The 21,291-nt window shown below is 35.9% G+C and overlaps 1 protein-coding gene across 2 annotated transcripts in view; it reads left to right on the top strand.

Moving 5' to 3' along the window:
* LOC135126125 (growth arrest-specific protein 1-like) overlaps window positions 1-19,938 on the top strand; it is a 36,127-nt gene extending 16,189 nt beyond the window's left edge. The window contains exons 2-3 of one of the 2 annotated variants that reach the window (XM_064051947.1): window positions 11,409-11,644; window positions 18,445-19,938. In XM_064051947.1, the coding sequence (XP_063908017.1) occupies window positions 11,411-11,644; window positions 18,445-18,915 (705 nt within the window). In that variant the 5' untranslated portion in view covers window positions 11,409-11,410 and the 3' untranslated portion in view covers window positions 18,916-19,938. Of the gene's footprint in view, window positions 1-11,240; window positions 11,645-18,444 lie in introns of those variants that run through there. The other variant, XM_064051946.1, reaches the window with a different exon arrangement.
* Window positions 19,939-21,291: the final 1,353 nt, after the last annotated feature.

The following is a 21,291-nucleotide window of genomic DNA, read 5'->3' as shown; positions in this document are numbered from 1 at the left end:
AAGTGGAAAATCGAAAACTGGAAATTGAAAAATCGAAGATTGGAAAATCGAAAAATCTAAAATCGGAATATCGAGAATCGACAAATTAAAAAACCGAAAAATCGAAAAATTAAACAATCGGAAATCGAAAAATGAAAAAAAACGAAAATTCAGAAATCGAATAATCCGAAACTAAAATAATAGAAAAGTGGAAAAGTAAAAATTGCAAAGTCTCAAAACTGACGAACAGAAAAATCGAAAAATCAAAAAAAATCGAAAAATATCTCAAAATGGAAAATCGAAAAATCGAAAATCGGAAAATGGAAAAACCGAAAAATCGAAAATCGAAAACTCGAAAAATCGAAAATTCGATGAAACAAATACTCGAAAAAACGAAAAGTAAAAAAATTGCAAGGCCTAAAAATTGAAAAATCAAAAAATCGGAAAAATGAAAATCGAAAAAACGACGATCGAAAAAAAATAAAAAAATCGAAAAGTGGAAAATCGGAAAGTAACAAAATTGAAATCTAAAAGCTGAAGAAGGGAAAATTCTAAAACGCAACAATCGAAAAAAGCAAAATTAAAAATTGAAAATTTGAAAAATGGAAAATCGAAAACTCGAATATCGAGATTTTGAAAAATCGTAAAAATGATAATCGAAAAATCGAAATGCTCAAAAATCGAAAATTCGATTAATCAATATTCTAAAAATCGAAAAAACGGACACAAATCCACAAATCTGAAAAATCGAAAATCGAAATACGAAAAATTAAAAAACCGAAAAATTGAAAAATCCCAAATCGAAAAATGCAAAAAAATTGCAAAATCTAAAAACTGACAAACAGAAAAATCCAAAAATCTAAAAATGGAAAGACGAAAAATCGAAACATCGAAAAATCAAAAAAAAACGAAAAATTAAAAAATTGAAAAACGAAAAAACTAAAAACTCGAAAATTCAAAATACCGCAAATTTGAAAAATCAGAAAATTGGAAAGTAATAAAATCGAAAAGTTGATAGAAAAATTGAAACTGAAAAATCTAATTCGATGAAATGGTTGGTCGTAATAGGTTTTTTTTTCTAATTTTATAACTTACGGAAACTAATAGCACATCACAGATATTGCAAAAAAAATTGGGCTCAGGTTCCAAGTAATTAACAAGATTTCAAAGTATTCAGTTTTGCAATTCTTGATTTCTTCAATAAAATAAATTGACTCAGTCATTATTTTTTTTTAGTCACCCTGTATGTATAAACAAATCAAAAAAATATCAATGGAATGGTAAATCACAAGTATAGACTCATCATATTCTGAACATTTTAGATAGGGTATTTATAACATAAAAACTAATTCAGAGTAAGAATTTGGTCAACACGTAAATTTCGTTGTAGTTTGAGCCTACCTACAAATTCTGCCCTTGGACGATTTGGACCGCCTCCTTCGGTGACGATCCGCAAAAATGATCCGCCCATAGGCTCAAAACATTTGCATGCGATTGTACATATCATTACACAATTTGTTTGTCGAATTAATTTCAAACCATTAAAAAATACAATCCCCTTCACTACATAATTGCGAGCTTAAACAGATAAAAACTCGACTTATTTACATGCTCATTTTGCAATCTAAGCGACCTCGTAATAACTGGCCTCGTTACCCCCGTTACAGCTACAACTACTAAAAAGCCGTTCCAACGAAACGATAAGCCACTGTTTAGTTTGCACAGAAATTGAGCAAACAAACACCCGGAGAAACTATTTAGCCACAATAAGCCCCAAATTTACCCAGGGAATTAGCCACTCGAAACGGGTCTCAGGTTGCATCACGTGAATAGACAATCCGGGCTCTATCTACCTGTCCTTCAATAAAAACAAAAATAAATCTGAAAGAACGTGACAACGGAGCGGCAGATGGTTTAGGACCGAGGAAGACGCGGCTGCAGCTGGGCCGAGTCGGATGAAAAATCGAGCGGCGGTTCTGGTTTTTGGACTTAATACGGATTTAGCGTGGGAGGCGGAGAAGGGAAGGATCGGTGTGTTGGTGAGGCGAGATTGTTGTTCGAGATGAAAGTAAAAATTGGGCGAAGGTGTTTTGATGGAACTTCCCTGGTCTCTGAAGTGTAGCTCAACACGCGTCGTTTTTTTGAAAAATTATAAAAAATTTTATGGGGTTTGTTTTTCATTTCTTTTTGTTTTTTCAGTTTTTCGAGTTTTCAATTCTTCGATTTTTCAGTGTTTCGATTATATGTTTTTTGTTTTTTTTTTCAGTTTTAATGTTATTCAATTTTTCGTATCTTCAATTTTTCTATGTGCGATTTTTCAATTTTTTTGTTTATTCATATTTTCATTTTTATTTCCAACTTTTTTAGATTCACAATTTTTCGATTTGCAGTTTCACGAGTTTCGATTTTTCATTTTTCATGTCTTCGGTTTTTCCATTTTCGGTTCTTCAGTGTCCTGATTGTGTAATTTTTCTTTCTGTAGTGTGAACTTTTTAAATTGTTTGATTTGAAATTTTTGGAATTTTAGGCTTTTAGATTTTTGATTTTTCCTTTTTTTAATTTTAGATTTTTCGATATCATGATTTTTCAATTTTTAGTACCTATCTTCAATTTTTTGTCTTACAATTTTTCTAGTTTTCATTTTAAATATGTAATATTTTTTTTAAATTTGCCATGTTTTCAATTTTAAGATTTTAAATTTTTTCCAGTTTTCATTGGATTTTAAAACTTTTTCATTTACCCGATTTTTAATTTTTTCAATTTTTCATTTCTTCAAATTTTCGGTTGGCAGTTTTTTGTTCCTGTTTTTATTTTTATTATTTTTTCTATTGTTCTATTTTTAAATGTTCCGATTTTTTGTGTCTTCAATTTATTCGCAATTGTTCATTTTTTCAAACATTCGATTTGTAATTTTTCGTTTCGGTTTTTTATTTTCTTTATCTTTTCAATTTATATATTTTTCAATTTCCCGATTTTTTAATTTCTTGTTTCTTCAATTTTTCGTTTCTTCAACTTTTCGATTTGCAATTTTTTGATTTTTCAATTTTCATATCTTCAGTTTTCCAATTTTTAATTTTCTTAATAGGTATTTAATTTTTCTATTTTACAATCTTTCAGGGTTACAGTTTTCCGACTTCACAATTTTGACGATTTTATAATTTTTGGGTTTACAAATTTTTCGATCAAATTTGTTTTTTTTTCTTTCTCAATTTTCTGATGCATTAATTTTCTCGATATCTAAGTTTTTCGACTTTTAGTTTTTTAATATTTCAATTTTTCGATTTGTAGTTTTTGGTTTCTTCAATTTTTGATTTGCAACTTTTTTCTATTTTTCATTTTAAACATGTATCTAATATTATAATTAAAAAAATCATTTCATTAATTTTCGATTTTTAATTTTTGAGTTTCTTGATATTTAATTTTTCAATGTTACAATTTTACAACTTTACAATTTCGACGATTCTATAATTTTCGAATTGTACAATTTTTGGGCGTACAGATTTTTGGACTAGATTCGTTTTTTCTTCTTTTTCAATTTTCCAATCCATTAATTGTTTCGAATTCTAGGTTTCTCGATTTTTAGTTTTTCAATGTTTCGATTTTTCACTGTTCTAGTTTTTCGACTTTACAATTTTGACGATTCTACATATAATTTTCCGATTTTGCAGTTTTTGAGTTTAGAAATTTTTCAATTAAATTCACTTTTACTTCTTTTTCAATTTTCCGATTCATTAATTTTCTTCGATTTTTATTTTTTCAATGTATCCATTTTTCGTTTCTTCAGTTCTTCGATTTTCCACTTTTTCGATTTTGTAATTTTTCAGATTTTCCGTTTTCCGATTTTATAAATATTCTTATTTGCAGTTTTTTTTCTATATTTCATTTTAAATATGTATCTAATAATATCATAACAAAAAAAATACTTTTTCATTTAGCCATTTTACAATTTTTCGATTTTTATTTTTCAGTTTGTCGATATTTAGTTTTTCAATTTTACAATGTTACAGTTTTTCGACTTTACAATTTTGACGATTCTTCATATAATTTTCCGATTTTGCAATTTTTGAGTTTACAAATTTTTCAATTAAATTCACTTTTACTTCTTTTTCAATTTTCCGATTCATTAATTTTCTTCGATTTTTATTTTTTCAATGTATCAATTTTTTGTTTCTTCAGTTCTTCGATGTTCCACTTTTTCGATTTTGCAATTTTTCAGACTTTCAGTTTTTAGATTTTTTAATTTTGCAGTTGTTCAATTTTTGAATTACAATTTAAACAATTTTGACGATTTTACAATTTTTGGGTTTACAAATTTTTGATCAGATTCGTTTTTTTTTTCAATTTTGAAATTCATATTTTTTTTCGATTTTTAGTTTTTCAATGTTTTAATTTTTCGTTTCTTCGATTTTTGATTTACAATTTTTTTCTATCAATATAATTTCAAAAATTGTTCACTTTTTCAATGTTACAATTTTTCGATTTTTAATTTCTCAGTTGTTCTTTCAAAAAACGACACCGTCCGATATATCCGTTTGTCGATTCCAAACGGATGTACAATTCGACTTAAAAATAAACTAATACAACTAAAAAATTCCAAGAAATCGAATGGTGAAAACCGGAATCTGTTATCTCATCCCGTTCCGGATTGACAGGCCGTCGAATTTGTTTCTTGTTTTGTGAGATGACATCGTTAAAAAATTCAAAACAAGTTCTGGGGATCCAGGAAACATCTTTTTAATCCTTGATTCTTGTTCAGTAGGTTAAAGAGAACAATTTTCATACAGATTGGGACAATTTTGTGACCCCAGATTTTTTTTTAATTTTTAGCGGTCGACACTTCCGAAAAACTAAAGAATTCAACTTGAAAATGAACCAATTGTTGTGTCATCGTCAAAAACGAGAGTAATTTTACCCCTTTGGGTAAAGTAGAAGCGTCACGATGTAACGTCCAATAGAAATCTGCCATCTGTGAAACGTGCATTGGACAAATTAAATTAGTTTGTTCCCTGTATTAATTCTTTAATTTTTAATCGACTTTTTTCCTTTAAACGTTGTATTTGTTTTTTAGAGACACACCTCGAACTAGATTAACTTTTCCTGACTGAATCACTTTGAGAAAATTATCATACCAGCCACAAAATAGATAAGAGTGGTGTTTATGATGCTGTACTGCGTATATAAACAATTATTGAATATAAAGAATGTAAGAAGTGATCATAATCATGGTATACTAGTCACTCAAATCGTCTATCTTTTATCTGTCATCTCTACCTCTCTATCTTGAAGGCCCTTCTCCTACAAAAAATAATCACACCAGCGTAGCAACAGCCTTAATGATTTTTTCCTTTATCATCGCTAAAATGTAAATTCTGCTTTAAAACTAATTGCCCCTTTATCTTCAATTATTTCTTAATCGTGTTTACAAACTCCGAAACAAGACAGATTAAACAAAATTTATGCATTTTTGTGTACAATAACACTGTCATTTAAATCTTTGTCTTATCGGCGCCTCCTTTACCACACTGTTTGTTTCAAAACCGCCACAAAAATAGCCACGTTTTTTCCACGAACGGCCTGATTAACGGAATTTGTCCCCCATCCCGCCAATTTGGAGTCAATTAAGCCAACGAACGAGCCGCCATTATCCCATGTATCGGAACCACTTTCGTCGACGTTTCGCTCGTAAATCAGGCACCCTCCTGCAGCCGGTCCAGACGCATGCCACATGTACGATCCGTAAAGGCAACAGCTAAATTTATCTGTATCTGTCAATTTTATGAATAGTTCTTTTGAACGTCGCTATAATGAGTTCGGGCTCGGCGGCCATGTGTCCATCGGGACTCTAATGAGCTTTTTTGTGTCTAGAGGCCCGAAACCCGAACCACCTCCGAAATGTGTGTGAAAGTCGGGCCCCGGCCTTGCCGCCGTCCATAAATTGAGTTATTAGACGCGGGCCGGCGGGGGCAGGATGCGGTGGACTACCGAGAAAGGCCGGGGCGTGATACGAATTTTAATGGGCGCCGCGAATCGCTGGAAAACGATAATTATATGTGAAGGATTATTACCGGGGGCTAGCGAGAGGACGCGGTCCGGAGGCGACGCGCGTGAGGGACCGGAGGCGATTCGAAATTTTGAGGTGATGTCACCGAGGTCTGGGTGGGGATGAAATGACAAGTTTTGTTCGGGATCGTAGTAGGTGGTGGAACGCAAACCAAAATTTGGCCGCATTTTGCAATTTCCAAATTTTTTCGATTTTTTAATTTTGCGTTTATTCGTTGTTTCAATTATCAATTTTGGATTTCCAGCTATCCGATTTTCCGATTTCTTTAATTTTCAATATTTCGATTTTACAATATTTCGTTTTTTCGACTTCGCACTTTTTCGATTTTTAAATCTCTCAGTTTTTTATCTTTTGATTTTTGAATTTTTCGTTTCTTGTATTTCAGAAGTCCTTGATTTCCAATTTTCGATCGCCAAAAAATTAAAAACAAAAAACTTGAGCCTGGACTCTTGTTCAAGAGGTCTGAATTAGTAAAGCGAACAATTTCCAGACAAATCGGAATCAGTTTGATATGGATTAAATCCTGATTTTTTTTTAATTTTTAAACGACGAGACCCATTCAACAAACAGATTTCAATTTTGACAGCTCGTAATTCCGGAACGACATGAGATACAATATTCCGGTTTTCACTGTTTGATTTCTTGGATTTTTTAGTCCAGTTGGTTGGTTTTCAAGCCGAATTCTACATCTACAATATATTGGACGGTGTCGATTTTCGAAAGTGCCAGTTATTAAGAAATTATAAAAAAATCTGAGAGTCTCCGGAGACATCTTTTGAGCCCAGATTCTTGCTCAAGAGGTCCGAATTAGTAAAGGGAACAGTTTTCAGACAAATCGGAGTTAGTTTAAGAGAACTAGCTTGATATAAGCCTAAAATCGAAAATTTTCACAAAAAATTAAGTCAAGAAAAAAATTTTCCCAATCTGTTTGAAAATCACTCTCTTCACTAATTTAACCCTCTTGAACAAGAATCCGGGTTCAAGAGATGTGGAGGGGACTTCCAGATTTTTTTTTATTTTTTAACGATGCGACCCATACCAAAAAATCAAATGTCTATTTTGACGGCCCGTAAATCCGGAATGAGATGAGATACAACATTTCGGTTTTCACGGTTCGAATTCTTGGATTTTTTTAGTCCAGTTGGTTAATTTTCAAGCCGAATTCTACATTAGTTTGAAATCGACACACGAATATATTGGACGGTGCCGATTTTCGAAAGTGCCAGTTATTAAGAAATTTAAAAAAATCAGGAGTGTCCGGAGACATCTTTTGAGCCCAGATTCTTGCTCAAGAGGTCCGAGTTAGTAAAGGGAACAGTTTTCAGACAAATCGGAGTTAGTTTAAGAGAACTAGCTTGATATAGCCTAAATCCGAAAATTTTTGCAAAAAATTAAATCAAGAAAAACATTTTCCCAATCTGTTTGAAAATCACTCTCTTCATTAATTCAACCCTCGTGAACAAGAATCCGGGTTCGAGAGATGTTTCACGGACCTCCAGATTTTTTTTTTAATTTTTTAAGGAAGGGACCCATACCAAAAAACACAAATGTCAATTTTGACGGCCCGTAAATCCGGAACGAAATGAGATACAACATTCCGGTTTTCACCGTTCGATTTCTTGGATTTTTCTAGTCCAGTTGGTTGATTTTCAAGCCGAATTCTACAATAGTTTGGAATCAAGAGGCGGATATATCCGACGAGGTCATTTTTCGGAAGTGTCACTCGTTAAAAAATTAGAAAAAAAATCTGGGGCCTCCGGAGACCTGTCTTGAGACCATATTCTTGTTCAACAGGTCTGAATTAGTAAAGCGAACAATTTTCAGACAAATTGGAGTCAGTTTAAGGGAATCTGTTCTAAATCCAAAAATTTTCACTATCCAGAAAATTTAAGTCAAAAAAAAATTATCCCCATCTGTTTGAAAATCGCTCTTAATTCCAACCTCTTGAACAAGAATCCGGGTTCAAGAGATATTTCCGGGAGCTCCCGATTTTTTTTTTTATTATTTAACGATGAAAACCATACTGAAAAAACAAATTGTAATTTTGACGGCCCATAAATCCGGAAGGAGATGAGATACAACATTCCGGTTTTCACCATTCCAGTTCTTGAATCTTTTTAATTCAACTGGTTGATTTTCAAGCCGAATCCTACAATAGTTTGGAATCGACAGACAGATATATCCGATGATGTCGTTTTTCGGAAACGTCACTCGTTAAAAAATTAGGAAAATATCTGGAGCCCCCGGAAACATCTTTTGAGCCCAGATTCTTGATCAAGACGTCTGAATTAGTAAAGGGACCAATCTTTAGACAAATCGGGTTCAGTTTAAGAGAACTAGCTTGATCTGGTCTAAATCCGAAAATTTTTACAATCCAAAAAATTACAAAAAAAAAAAATTAAGTCAAAAAAAAATTCCAAATCTGTTTGAAAATCTCTCTCTTCACTAATTCAATCCTCCTGAACATGAATCCGAGGTTGAGACATGTTTCGGGGACCTCCCGATTTTTTTTTTATTTTTTAACATTGAGAGCCATACTAGAAAAATAAATGTCAATTTTGACGGCCCGTAAATCTGGAACGAAATAAGATACAACATTCCGGTTTTCACCGTTCGATTTCTTAGATTTTTCTAGTCCGGTTGGTTGATTTTCAAGCCGAATTCTACAATAGTTCGGAATCAAGAGGCGGATATATCCGACGGGGTCATTTTTCGGGAGTGTCACTCGTTAAAAAATTAGAAAAAAAAATCTGGGGCCTCCGGAGACCTGTCTTGAGCCCATATTCTTGTTCAATAGGTCTCAATTAGTAAAGGGAACTATTTTCAGACAAATCGGAGTCAGTTTAAGGGAATCTATTCTAAATCCAAAAATTTTCACAATCCAGAAAATTGCAAAAAAATTAAGTCAAAAAAAAATTATCCCCATCTGTTTGAAAATCGCTCTCTTAATTAATTCCAACCTCTTGAACAAGAATCCGGGTTCAAGAGATGTTTCCGGGAGCTCCCGATTTTTTTTTTAATTATTTAACGATGAAAACCATACTGAAAAAACAAATTGCAATTTTGACGGCCCATAAATCCGGAAGGATGTGATATACAACATTCCGGTTTTCACCATTCGAGTTCTTGGATCTTTTTAGTTCAATTGGTTGATTTTCAAGCCGAATCCTACAATAGTTTGGAATCGACAGATCGATATATCCGATGGTGTCGTTTTTCGGAAACATCAGTCGTTAAAAAATTAGGAAAATATCTGGAGCCCCCGGAAACATCTTTTGAGCCCAAATTCTTGATCAAGACGTCTGAATTAGTGAAGGGACCAATTTTTAGACAGATCGGGTTCAGTTTAAGAGAACTAGCTTGATCTGGTCTAAATCCGAAAATTTTCACAATCCAAAAAATTCGAAAAAAAATTTCCCAATCCTCTCTTCACTAATTCAAATCCTCCTAAACATGAATCCGAGGTTGAGACATGCTTCGGGGACCTCCCGATTTTTTTTTATTTTTTAACATTGAGAGCCATACTAGAAAAATAAATGTCAATTTTGACGGCCCGTAAATCCAGAACGAAATGAGATACAACATTCCGGTTTTCACCGTTCGATTTCTTAGATTTTTCTAGTCCGCTTGGTTGATTTTCAAGACGAATTCTGCAATAGTTTGGTCTGAATTAGTAAAGTGAACAATTTTCAGATAAATCGGAGTCAGTTTAAGGGAATCTGTTCTAAATCCAAAAATGTTTACAATCCAGAAAATTGCAAAAAAAATTAAGTCAAAAAAAGAGAGCTTTGCTTGCCCCTGAATTTTATTTTTTCTTTATGAAAATATATATGTTGAAAAAAACATCGAGGCGGATTCATAAACCACAAGTATACGTGTTCTTTGATAAAATCACTAGCATTTACAATGCAAAATTTTTAGGCGGCGATATTCCTAAAATACAAATAAAACTTTGTAATTGACTTCCATTTTGCTCAATAATTACGAAAGTATATATTAGTTATAATTGGCAATAAAAATGTTTACAATTTGTTTTAATTAGTTATTAATTAATTCAGTTTGTAACTGTAATGTAATTATAAAACAACTAAAATTCCCCTCAAAGGAAAAAAAGTTGAACCAAAAACAAACTGAAAAATCTTGTTTCAAATATTTTGTAAAATTTCACCGTCGGCGGGTTTTAATGTTTAAAAAATCCCCATCGGTTTTTTAAACGCTGGCGAAATTGACTCTCTAAGTTATGTCTAATAAAACCGACTCCATTAAGTGTTATCAAAACCAAACAAAAAACCTCTTACACTACACCCACACCTTTCAGTCCCACCTTTAAAACCACGTCACACTCCATAAAGCCCGCTCCGAAAAAGCGTGAACTAATTTAAATATTCCAAAAACGGCCAAGTTCCATCGCCAGCAACCTTGAATTGTAAAAGGATCTAAATTTTCTTCGCGATAAACTGTTACAAACGACACATGATGTCAGCACGTGTTAAAATTCACAAGATGATTAATGTCCCTCCTACATAAGCCATTTGCTCGGCCGCTTTTCCTCATGCAAATTCGGCCGTAAAAATAGAATGAGTCGATAAAACTGCAATAAAATAAAACACACACTTAATCAGATTGAACGATACACATCTTATCCATAACAAACCACTCGAACTTTGACCGAAACACGCCGATTAATCATCCGGTGACATTTTGAAAAATCCTGAAGTGACTTCCAGTCAATTAAAATGATCAAAGCTGCGTCCGCCCACTCTTTAGCGCCGTTGGCGATCCTTTTCGAAATTAATCGGTTCAACACACGCATAAAACGCTTTTTGTAAATAACGCAAGGACAAGAAATCCTTTCGCAAGTCATTGTTCGGTCATGGATCAAAGCCAGCAGCTGCTAATGACTTTGGCAAAGTTTGGCGACACGTCGAAGAGGAGGTTGAGTTTTTTGGCGCGAAAAACGCAAATCTCGAAATTACGAAGTACCACACCAAGGGACGATCCACCAGACGCAGTACCGAAGACCAACAACATCAAAGCGACCACCAGCGAATCGCGCCGAAGAAGTACCTATTCATTGTATCAACTATGCAAATCCGGGTCCAGTTACAAAAAAAAACATTTCCCCAGTGTGCACACACGACATGCCTGCTGTCACGTATTCTTTGCACTCGCTTACGTTATTACATCTAATCACTAAATTCGCGATTCTGATACTGCATGGCTGGCTTCAGTGCTAGCCGTCGGCTCCAGAACAGTGGTACTGCGGTACTGCACCCTTTTCACTCGTGCATTGCGATAGCGGGGGTCAAGTTCAGGCCACGCGACCCTGTAACAATGGATTCGGTGATAAGGGGATTTCTTTTTCCAGGCATGTGGTGGATCATGGTATCAGTGGCGGCTCTAGTGGGTGCAGCGGCGTCGGTGCCCTGCGAAGAAGCGCGGATGAGGTGCGCCTATAGGGTCGGATGCGGCATGGCCCTCCAGAACTACGTCGTGGGATGCTCGGGGGTGCTGCAAGGGCCGCCGCCGACGTACTGCCCCGAGATCTGCCACCACTCGCTCATCGCGCTCACGTCCACGGAGGAAGGGAAGGACCTGATGAATGTAAGTAGGGTAGTCCACAGGGCTCCGGTTTGATACCGATGCTGTTTTTGATTTCTGTAAGTTTTTGCTTGATGTTTAAATTTTAACACTAAAAGTACTACAAAAATGAAAAACAGTACTGAAATATGAATACATTCATCTAATTAAATTAGAGTAGTTGATAGATTCATCCACTCCAAAAAGTTCCACAAGCGTTACCAAGAAAGACAAACTTATCTTATTTTGCTGAAATTTTGAAAACACTTGCAATGTTGATGGTATCATTGTGCATATCAAAATAAGTACGTTAAAATTTTAAATAAGTGTTTTATCAGAACGATAAACAGTTTAAGAGGTGTAAAGAATTTAAGGACCATGGATGCTGTATGTAAGCACGTACACAATTTTTAGGACAATCTACACGACAATTAATTAGTAAAGGGAACAACTTCCAGACAAATCCGAGTCCGTTTAAGCGAGCTGTTTTGATATGATCTAAATCCGAATATTTTCACGATTCAAAACAATTAAGTCAAAAAAATTCTCACAATGTGTCTGAAAATTGCTCTTTTTACTAATTCGAACCTCCTGAGTAAGAATCCAGGTTCAAGAAATGTCTCCGGGACCCCAAGAATTTTTTTTTATTTTTTTTTTAAATCCGTTTGGAATTGACAGACTGATCTATCGGACGGTGTCGTTTTTCGGAAGTGCGGATCGTCAAAAAATTTAAAAATAATCTGGACGCCCCGAGGACATCGTTTGCGCCCGAATTCCTGTTGAAGACGTCCAAATTAATAAAGGGAATAATTTTCATACAAATCGGAGTCGGTTTAAAGAAAGTAATTTGACATGGTCAACACCCAAAAATTGTCACGATTCGAAAAAATTTAGTCAAGAAAAAAATTGACCCAATCTGTTTGAAAATTGTTTTTTGTAATTAATTAACACCTCCTGAGCAGGAATCCAGGTTCAAGAAATGTCTCCGGGACCCCAAGAATTTTTTTTTTAATTTTTTGACGACGACACCCATACTTAAAGAACAAATTTTAATTTTGACGCCCCATAAATCCGGAACGGGATGAGATACCGAATTCCGGTTTTCACCAACTACTTTTTTGAACTTTTTTAATTGAACTAGTTGATTTTCAAGCCAAATTTTAAATCCGTTTGGAATTGACAGACTGATCTATCGGACGGTGTCGTTTTTCGGAAGTGCGGATCGTCAAAAAATTTAAAAATAACCTAGACGCCCCGAGGACATCGTTTGCGCCCGGATTCCTGTTGAAGACGTCCAAATTAATAAAGGGAATAATTTTCATACAAATGGGAGTCAGTTTAAAGAAAGTAATTTGACATGGTCAAAATCCAAAAATTGTCACGATTCCAAAAAATTTAGTCAAAAAAAAAATTGCCCCAATCTGTTTGAAAATTGTTTTTTGTAATTAATTAACACCTCCTGAGCAGGAATCCACGTTCAAGAAATGTGTCCGGGACACCAAGAATTTTTTTTTTAATTTTTTGACGACGACACCCATACTTAAAAAACAAATTTTAATTTTGACGCCCCATAAATCCGGAACGGGATGAGATACCGGATTTCGGTTTTCACCAACTGCTTTTTTGAACTTTTTTATTTGAGCTAGTTGATTTTCAAGCCAAATTGTAAATCCGTTTGGAATTTACAGGCTGATCTATCGGACGGTGTCGTTTTTCGGAAGTGCGGATCGTCAAAAAATTTAAAAATAATCTAGACGCCCCGAGGACATCGTTTGAGCCCGGATTCCTGTTGAAGACGTCCAAATTAATGAAGGGAATAATTTTCATACAAATGGGGAGTCGGTTTAAAGAAAGTAATTTGACATGGTCAAAATCCAAAAATTTTCACGATTCCAAAAAATTTAGTCAAAAAAAAATTTGCCCCAATCTGTTTGAAAATTGTTTTTTGTAATTAATTCACACCTCTTGAGCAGGAATCCAGGTTCAAAAAATGTCTCCGGGACCCCAAGAATTGTTTTTAAATTTTTTGACGACACCCATACTTGAAAAACAAATTTTAATTTTGACGCCCCATAAATCCGGAACGGGATGAGATACCGGATTCCGGTTTCTACCAACTGCTTTTTGAACTTTTTTAATTGAACTATTTGATTTTCCAGCCAAATTTTAAATCCGTTTGGAATCGACAGACTCATCTATCGGACGGTGTCGTTTTTCGGAAGTGCGGATCGTCAAAAAATTTAAAAATAATCTAGACGCCCCGAGGACATCGTTTGCGCCCGGATTCCTGTTGAAGGCGTCCGAATTAATAAAGGGAATAATTTTCATACAAATCGGAGTCGGTTTAAAGAAAGTAATTTGACATGGCAAAATCCAAAAATTGTCACGATTCGAAAAAATTTAGTCAAAACAAAATTGCCCCAATCTGTTTGAAAATTGTGTTTTGTAATTAATTAACACCTCTTGAGCAGGAATCCAGGTTCAAGAAATGTCTCCGGGACCACAAGAATTTTTTTTTAATTTTTTGACGACACGCATACTCAAAAAACAAATTTTAACTTTGACGGCCCGTAGATCCTGAACGGAATGAGATACCGGATTCCGGTTTTCACCAACTGCTTTTTTGGACTTTTTTTGTTGGACTAGTTGATTTTCAAGCTAAATTTTAAATCCCTTTGAAATCTAGAGACCGATCTATCAGACGGCGTCGTTTTTCGGAAGTGTGGATCGTCAAAAAATTTTGAAACAATATGGAGGCCTGGAGGACATTTCTGAGCCTGGTTTCGTATTTAAGACGTCCGGTTTAATAATGGGAACAATTTTCATTCAAATCGGAGTCGGTTTAAAGAAGGTAACTTCACATGGTCAAAATCCAAAAATTGTCACGATTCGAAAAAACTAAGCCAAGAAAAAAATTGCCCCAATCTGCCTGAAAATTGTTTTTTGGTATTAATTAGAACCTCCTGAGCAAGAATCCGAGTTCAAGAAATGTCTCCGGGACCCCAAGAAATTTTTTTGATTTTTTTGACAACATACCCATACTCAAAAAACAAATTTTAACTTTGACGGCCCGTAGATCCTGAACGGAATGAGATACCGGATTCCGGTTTTCACCAGTTGCTTTTTTGGTCTTTTTTTGTTGGACTAGTTGATTTTCAAGCCAAATTTTAAATCCGTTTGGAATTGAGAGACCGATCTATCAGACGGTGTCGTTTTTTGGAAGTACAGATAGTCAAAAAATTTAAAAACAATCTAGAGGCCTTGGGGACATCGTTTGAGCCCGGATTCCTGTTTAGGACATGGTCAAAATCCAAAAAAATTGTGATTCGAAAAAATTAAGTCAAGAAAAAAATTGCGCCAATTTGTCTGAAAATTGTTTTTTGGTATAATTAGAACCTCCTGAGCAAGAATTCGGGTTCAAGAAATATCACCGGGACCCCAAGAAATTTTTTTGAATTATTTTGACGACAGTCATACTCAAAAAACAAATTTAAACTTTGACGGCCCGTAGATCCGGAACGGGAGGAGATACCGAATTGCGGTTTTCACCACTTGGTTTTTAGACTTTTTTTAGTTGAACTAGTTAATTTTCAAGCCAAATTCTAAATCCGTTTGGAATTGACAGACTGATCTATCAGACGGTGTCGTTTTTCGGAAGTGTAGATTGTCAAAAAATTTTAAAACGATATAGGGGCATGGAGGACATTTCTTGAGCCCGGATTCTTATGTAAGACGTCCGGTTTAATAAAGGGAACAATTTTCATACAAATCGGAGTCGGTTTAAAGAAGGTAACTTCACATGGTCAAAATCCAAAAATTGTCACGATTCGAAAAAACTAAGTCAAGAAAAAAATTGCACCAATCTGCCTGAAAATTGTTTTTTGGTATTAATTAGAACCTCCTAAGCAAGAATCCGGGTTCAAGAAATGTCTCCGAGACCCCAAGAAATTTTTTTGATTTTTTTGACAACACCCATACTCAAAAAACAAATTTTATTTTTGACGGGCCGTAGATCCGGAACGGGATGAGATACCGGATTCCGGTTTTCGCCATCTGCTTTTTTGGACTTTTTTTGTAGGACTAGTTGATTTTCAAGCTAAATTTTAAATCCGTTTGCAATCTAGAGACCGATCTATCAGACGGTGTCGTTTTTTGGAAATGTGTGGATCGTCAAAAAATTTAAAAACAATCTAGAAGCCTTGGGGACATCGTTTGAGCCCGGAGTCCTGTTTAAGACGTCCAAATTCATAAAGTGAACAATTTTTAGACAAATCGGAGTCGGTTTAAGGAAGCTAATTTGACATAGTCAAAATCCGAAAATTGTCACGATTCGAAAAAATTAAATCAAGACAAAAATTCTTCCGATTTGTCTGAAAATTGCTCTCTTTACTAATTCGGACATCCTGAGCAAGAATCCAGTTTCCAAAAATGTCTCCGGGACCCCAAGAAATGTTTTTGAATTTTTTTAACGACGACACCCATACTCAAAAAACAAATTTTAACTTTGACGCCTCCTAGATCCGGAACGGAATGAGATACCGGATTCCGGTTTTCACCAATCGGTTTTTTGGGCATTTTTAGTAGAGTTGGTCGATTTTCAGGCCGAATTCTGCATCAGTTTGGAATTGACAGACGGATATATCCAACGATATTGTTTTTCGGAAGTGTCGATCGCTAAAATTTTTTTAAAAATCTCGAGATACTTTCTGACCCTCACTTTTTATTCAAGAGGTTAGAATTCGTAAAAGGATCAATTTTCAGACAAATCGGAGTCCTGTTAAGCGAACTGACTTGACATTGTCTAAATCCGAAATTTTTCGTGATTCGAAAAAATTCAGTCAAAACAAAAATTCTTTCAATTGGTCTGAAAATTGCTATCTTTGCTAATTCGAATCTCCTGAATAAGAATCCGGGTTCGAGATGTGTCCAAGACTCCAAGAAGTTTTTTTTTTATTTTTTAACAACCACACTTAATACTCAAAAAACAAACTTCAACTTTAATGGCCCGTAAATCCGGAATGGGTTGAGATACCGGATTCGGTCGTCACCAATCGTTTTTTTGGACTTTTTTAGTCGTGTTGGTTGATTTTCAGGCCGAATTCTGCATCTGTTTGGAATTGACAGACGAATGTATCCAACGATGCTGTTTCTTGGAAGTGTCGATCGCTAAAAAATTTTAAAAAAATCTGGAGATATCTTTTGGCCCGGATTCTTATTCAAGACCTTCAAATTAGTAAACAGAACAATTTTCAGACAAATCGGAGTCATTTTAAGCGATCTAGCTTGATACAGTCTCAATCCGAAATGTTTCGTGATTCGAAAAAATTCAGTCAAAACAAAAATTCTTTCAATTGGTCTGAAAATTGCTCTCTTTGTTAATTCGAATCTCCTGAACAAGAATCCGGGTTCGAGATATGTGTCCAAGACTCCAAGAATTTTTTTTTAATTTTTTAACAACGACACTTAATACTCAAAAAACAAAGTTCAACTTTGACGGTCCCGAGATCCGGAACGGGATAAAATACCGGATTTTGGTCTTCACCAATCGGTTTTTTGGACTTTTTTAGTCCAGTTGGTTGATTTTCAGGCCAAATTCTGCATCCGCTTGGAATTGACCGACGAATTTATCCAACGATGCTGTTTTTCGGAAGTGTCGATCGCTAAAAAATAAAAAAAATCTGGAGATATCTTTTGGCCCGGATTCTTATTCAAGACGTTCAAATTATTAAAAAGAACCATTTTCAGATAAACCGGAGTTCTTTTAACCGAACTGGCTTGATATGGTCTAAACCCGATTTTTTTTTTTGATTCGAAAAACTTAAGTCAATAAAGAAATTCTCCCAATCTGCCTGAAAATTGGTCTTTTTATTAATTCGAACCTCCTGAAGAAGAATCCGGGTTCCAGAATTTTTTCTTGAAGTTTTTAACGACACCCGTACTCAAAATTTTGACAATCTCCTGAATAGAATCAAAAATACGAAATTTGCAAAATGATATTTCAATATGACGTCATAATATTTTGGAAGGGATGATCTTGAACAGCGTTCCGTATTATGTCATGACTTTGAAAGAAGCTAGAGATCAAACCATGTTTGTATAGTGTTCTTTTTTGGTAATAATAATAAATCAATCGGTTACAATATTAGTGTAAAATTTGACACTACATTGCAAGATTATTTTATTTCAAGAATATTCTTTCCCTATAAAAACTATGTTTGATCCTTTCTCTTCCAACATTACAAGGCACATTTACGAAATGCTGCAAATTACAAGAACAATCAAGTTTTTAAGTGGTATTGGGAAATTTGCACAATGACAAGAACTTCCAAATATTGACACGAAAATTTCAAAACCACGAATTACACAATTTTTGTAAAAAATGTACGACAGGTACTGTAAGCAATAATTTTGACAGTGAAAAAATAAATAAAAGCAACGGAAATCTCCCATTCAGGACTCCAACGTAACGCCAAACAATAAACAAACAGTTTACAGTTAAGCCAAAGCTATTGACATGCTTTTATGGAAATCAATTTTTATCGACGGTGCGTCATTCACTCCTCGAGAATATTCATGAATGGGTGTTAAATTGCGATGAAATTTATCTGGCGGATAATTTAGCAGACGTGCCAGCTAAGTAACGATTAATTCTCGCTTAACAATTTAATACCTCTGAATCCCGTTTGTTGACTTAATACACAAATACGACAATTGTTAATTGCTTAAACCTTGTCTAAATACTAAGATAAAAAATTCGGCGACCGTAGAAAAAATCCCGTGTGCACCTCAATCACAACCGCTTCTTCACTCTTCTTTCTTTCCAGTGCAACTGCAGCGACGAGTACTGCGAGGACCAAAAACTCCGCTCCGAGATCTGCCGCCCCCAGGTGATTAAGACCATCAACGAGTCCGTCGTATCCTGCCGCGTGGCCCAGTGGATCTGCGCCGCCGACGCCCTCTGCTCCACCGCCCTCGAGTACTACAACCACTACTGCCGCGCCATGTTCCACGGCAAAAAGTGCAGCCCCCGCTGCAAGAACTCCATCAACATCCTGCGGCGGCAGGAGAAAGCCGCCAAGCTGACCACGTGCCTGTGTGACGGCCTGGAGGACTACGACTGCCAGGCCATCCAGCGCAACATGGACCGGCTGTGCTTCCACAAGCACCACCACCCGAACGCCACCCAGCGCGCCACGCCGCCGCCGCCACCGCCGCCCGAGCCCGCGGCCGCCGCGCCCGCGCCCACGCTCGCGCTGGCCGCCGCCGTCGCCCTGGCGGCGCTCTTCGTCACGTGATGCCGTCGCGGCTGCCACCTCCGAATCTACCTCGTTAACAGTATTTATTTATTGCGTATTACGGCACCAAAGTAGCTGACGATTGCTATGTCACGTTATAGTTCCTATGTTGAAGACATGCCGGCGGATCAGACACGCAGTGTACATTGTGTATAGGATGTAGAGGTCGTCTGTATAGGAGGATGTAGTCCAGGATTTTGTAAAAGTTAAGCTTTAAGTTAGGGTAAGCATTCCTGAGGGAGACGAGTCAGGGAGGTCCGTCGAGTTTACCAAAGAAGAGCTTGGGCTGTATATTGCTTTAAGTTATTGAGAGTTGCTTTATACACGCTGGCACTTCTTGTTGGACTGGAGGGTCAAGCAGTGGGCGACTAGAGGGCTTTCGGGCTCGATGGTCGCACCATGTTTAGTTCAAATGGCGGCACAAGCAGCAAACAGTGCGACTCCTAACCCCACTTTTTGTGAAGTCCATACACTTATTTCCCACCAACCGCATCTCGCGGGGCTAATCACGTGAGACAATTAGCCCCTCCTTGTAGCTGGACGGCCAATGAACTCCGTCGTGGCTCACTACGTCGAAAAATTAACCAAAATCCAGTCACCTGTCAAAGCAGCTGAACCGGAGTTCCACTGACAAAGCCCGCGAAAACTCGTCCCGACGATCACATCCGGCTAATTCGCTAATTAATTAATTAATTAGCAGTACCATGTGTGATCTTCCAAGCAGCGAAACATAATAAATGAGCAGCAACTGTCGGATGAATTAGCGTCCGTGCGGTTGGCAGCGCTGCTTAATTTGACGCGCCGCTGTGGCCCTTAATTAATGTGTCTCTAGTGCCAAAATCCCGACTCCTTTGATCTGTCGCTCTGTTTGCGTGCCTGTCGCGCCGTCCGTCTTGTATTAATTTATGAATCTGTATAAATTGTTAAGAGATATTGTATAGAATTTATTTATGCGTGTTGTTCAGGGGTGTGCGGCCCCCGCATGTACAAAAATGAAAATAAACGTATTGTTTGTTATCCAGAGGCAGCGTTGCTTCCTTTTTTTACCATAATTGATTTATCTATTATGTATTTTAATCTCCGGCGGGCCGTGTAAGAGCGTCCACGGTGGTCCAAGGCTAATTAAGGTGGGCATTATGCACGGAGGAAAGTATAAGCTTAGAGGACGATCAACTCGGGATTCATAACAGGAAATCGGACCGAGGCGTAATCCGGAGGTAATCGTTTGGATGTGTGGTTTTTTGCGGCGAGGTAATGAGTGTGGAGGAGCGACCAGGCGGAAATTTCGGTGTGGGTTTATTGATAAATCGTCGTCTAATGACAAGATTTTTATTGGCTATAAAAGGTGCGTTAAATTTTAGAAAATCGTGGAGGAGCGAGGTGAATGAAAATGTTGCTTTTATGGCAGTTCCGGCGGGTTTAGCATAACTTTATAAATGTAATTAAATTGTATCTAAATGTCAAAAAGTTGTAAAAGTCACTAGTAGAGAGGATTATTTATAGCTAATAATTTTGTGGAGATTGCGCTACGTCGCGAACGAGGCACTTAGCATGGGCTACTGGGTGGTAATTTTTTATTTCAATGGTATAAAACAAAAATAATCTAGTGGCAGTGGGCATAAAATGGTAGCAATGTGCAAATATCATAAATTTTAGAAATTAAATGTCAGGTAATCTAGGCACAGTTACTTCTAGTTATTGTTTGCGCCTAAACTGCCGATTACACAGCTGTCGGTTTGTCCAGCCGGCTGGGAAACAATGATCAAGTAGGCGGGGTTTTCGTTATATAATTTCATCGAATTTTGAAATTTTTAATTTTTATGTGAAGTGAAACTATGGATCATTGACCATTTGGAACTATCGAACTGTGAAAATATAATTTTTTTCATTAGTAAGCAACTGTCTGGAATTATATTTCTCTTAAAAATCATAAAAAAAAAATTATTGACTTAATCAACTTTCCGAGAAGGATGATTAATCCCTAATTTGTAAATAATTGTTAACAAAATTTCGAAAAAGCCCTTTAACTAGACTCTAAGACACATTGTAAATTGGAGAGAAAATGTGGCCCTCTATATTTTAATTAGTTTTTTAACTGTTTTTGAAATTTGGGCGGGACGTAGAAACAAATTTTGGATTGCGTGATTATGCAGTAGAATAATTTTTTCCTCCACTCTGACTTAAGTTTTAAAGTAAAAATCTTATCTTATCAAATATTTTTTAAAATAATATCCAGTCAGTTTTGCTTATCTAGATGTCAAGGAAAAATAAATACAAGATTTTTGGTAATTCCAGTTATCCGATTTTTCCTTGCTAAAGTTTGAAATCTAATAAAACTGCAAAATTAATTATAGATATACAATGATTCTATAATGA

This window comes from Zophobas morio, unplaced genomic scaffold (genome assembly GCF_036711695.1).
Source record: "Zophobas morio isolate AGI-343-1 ecotype UQ-CSIRO unplaced genomic scaffold, CSIRO_AGI_Zmor_V1 ptg000010l, whole genome shotgun sequence".
In the NCBI taxonomy this organism is placed as follows: Eukaryota; Metazoa; Arthropoda; class Insecta; order Coleoptera; family Tenebrionidae; genus Zophobas; species Zophobas morio.
Note: the sequence above shows the minus strand (reverse complement) of the source record. Positions and strands in the feature narration are given on the sequence as shown.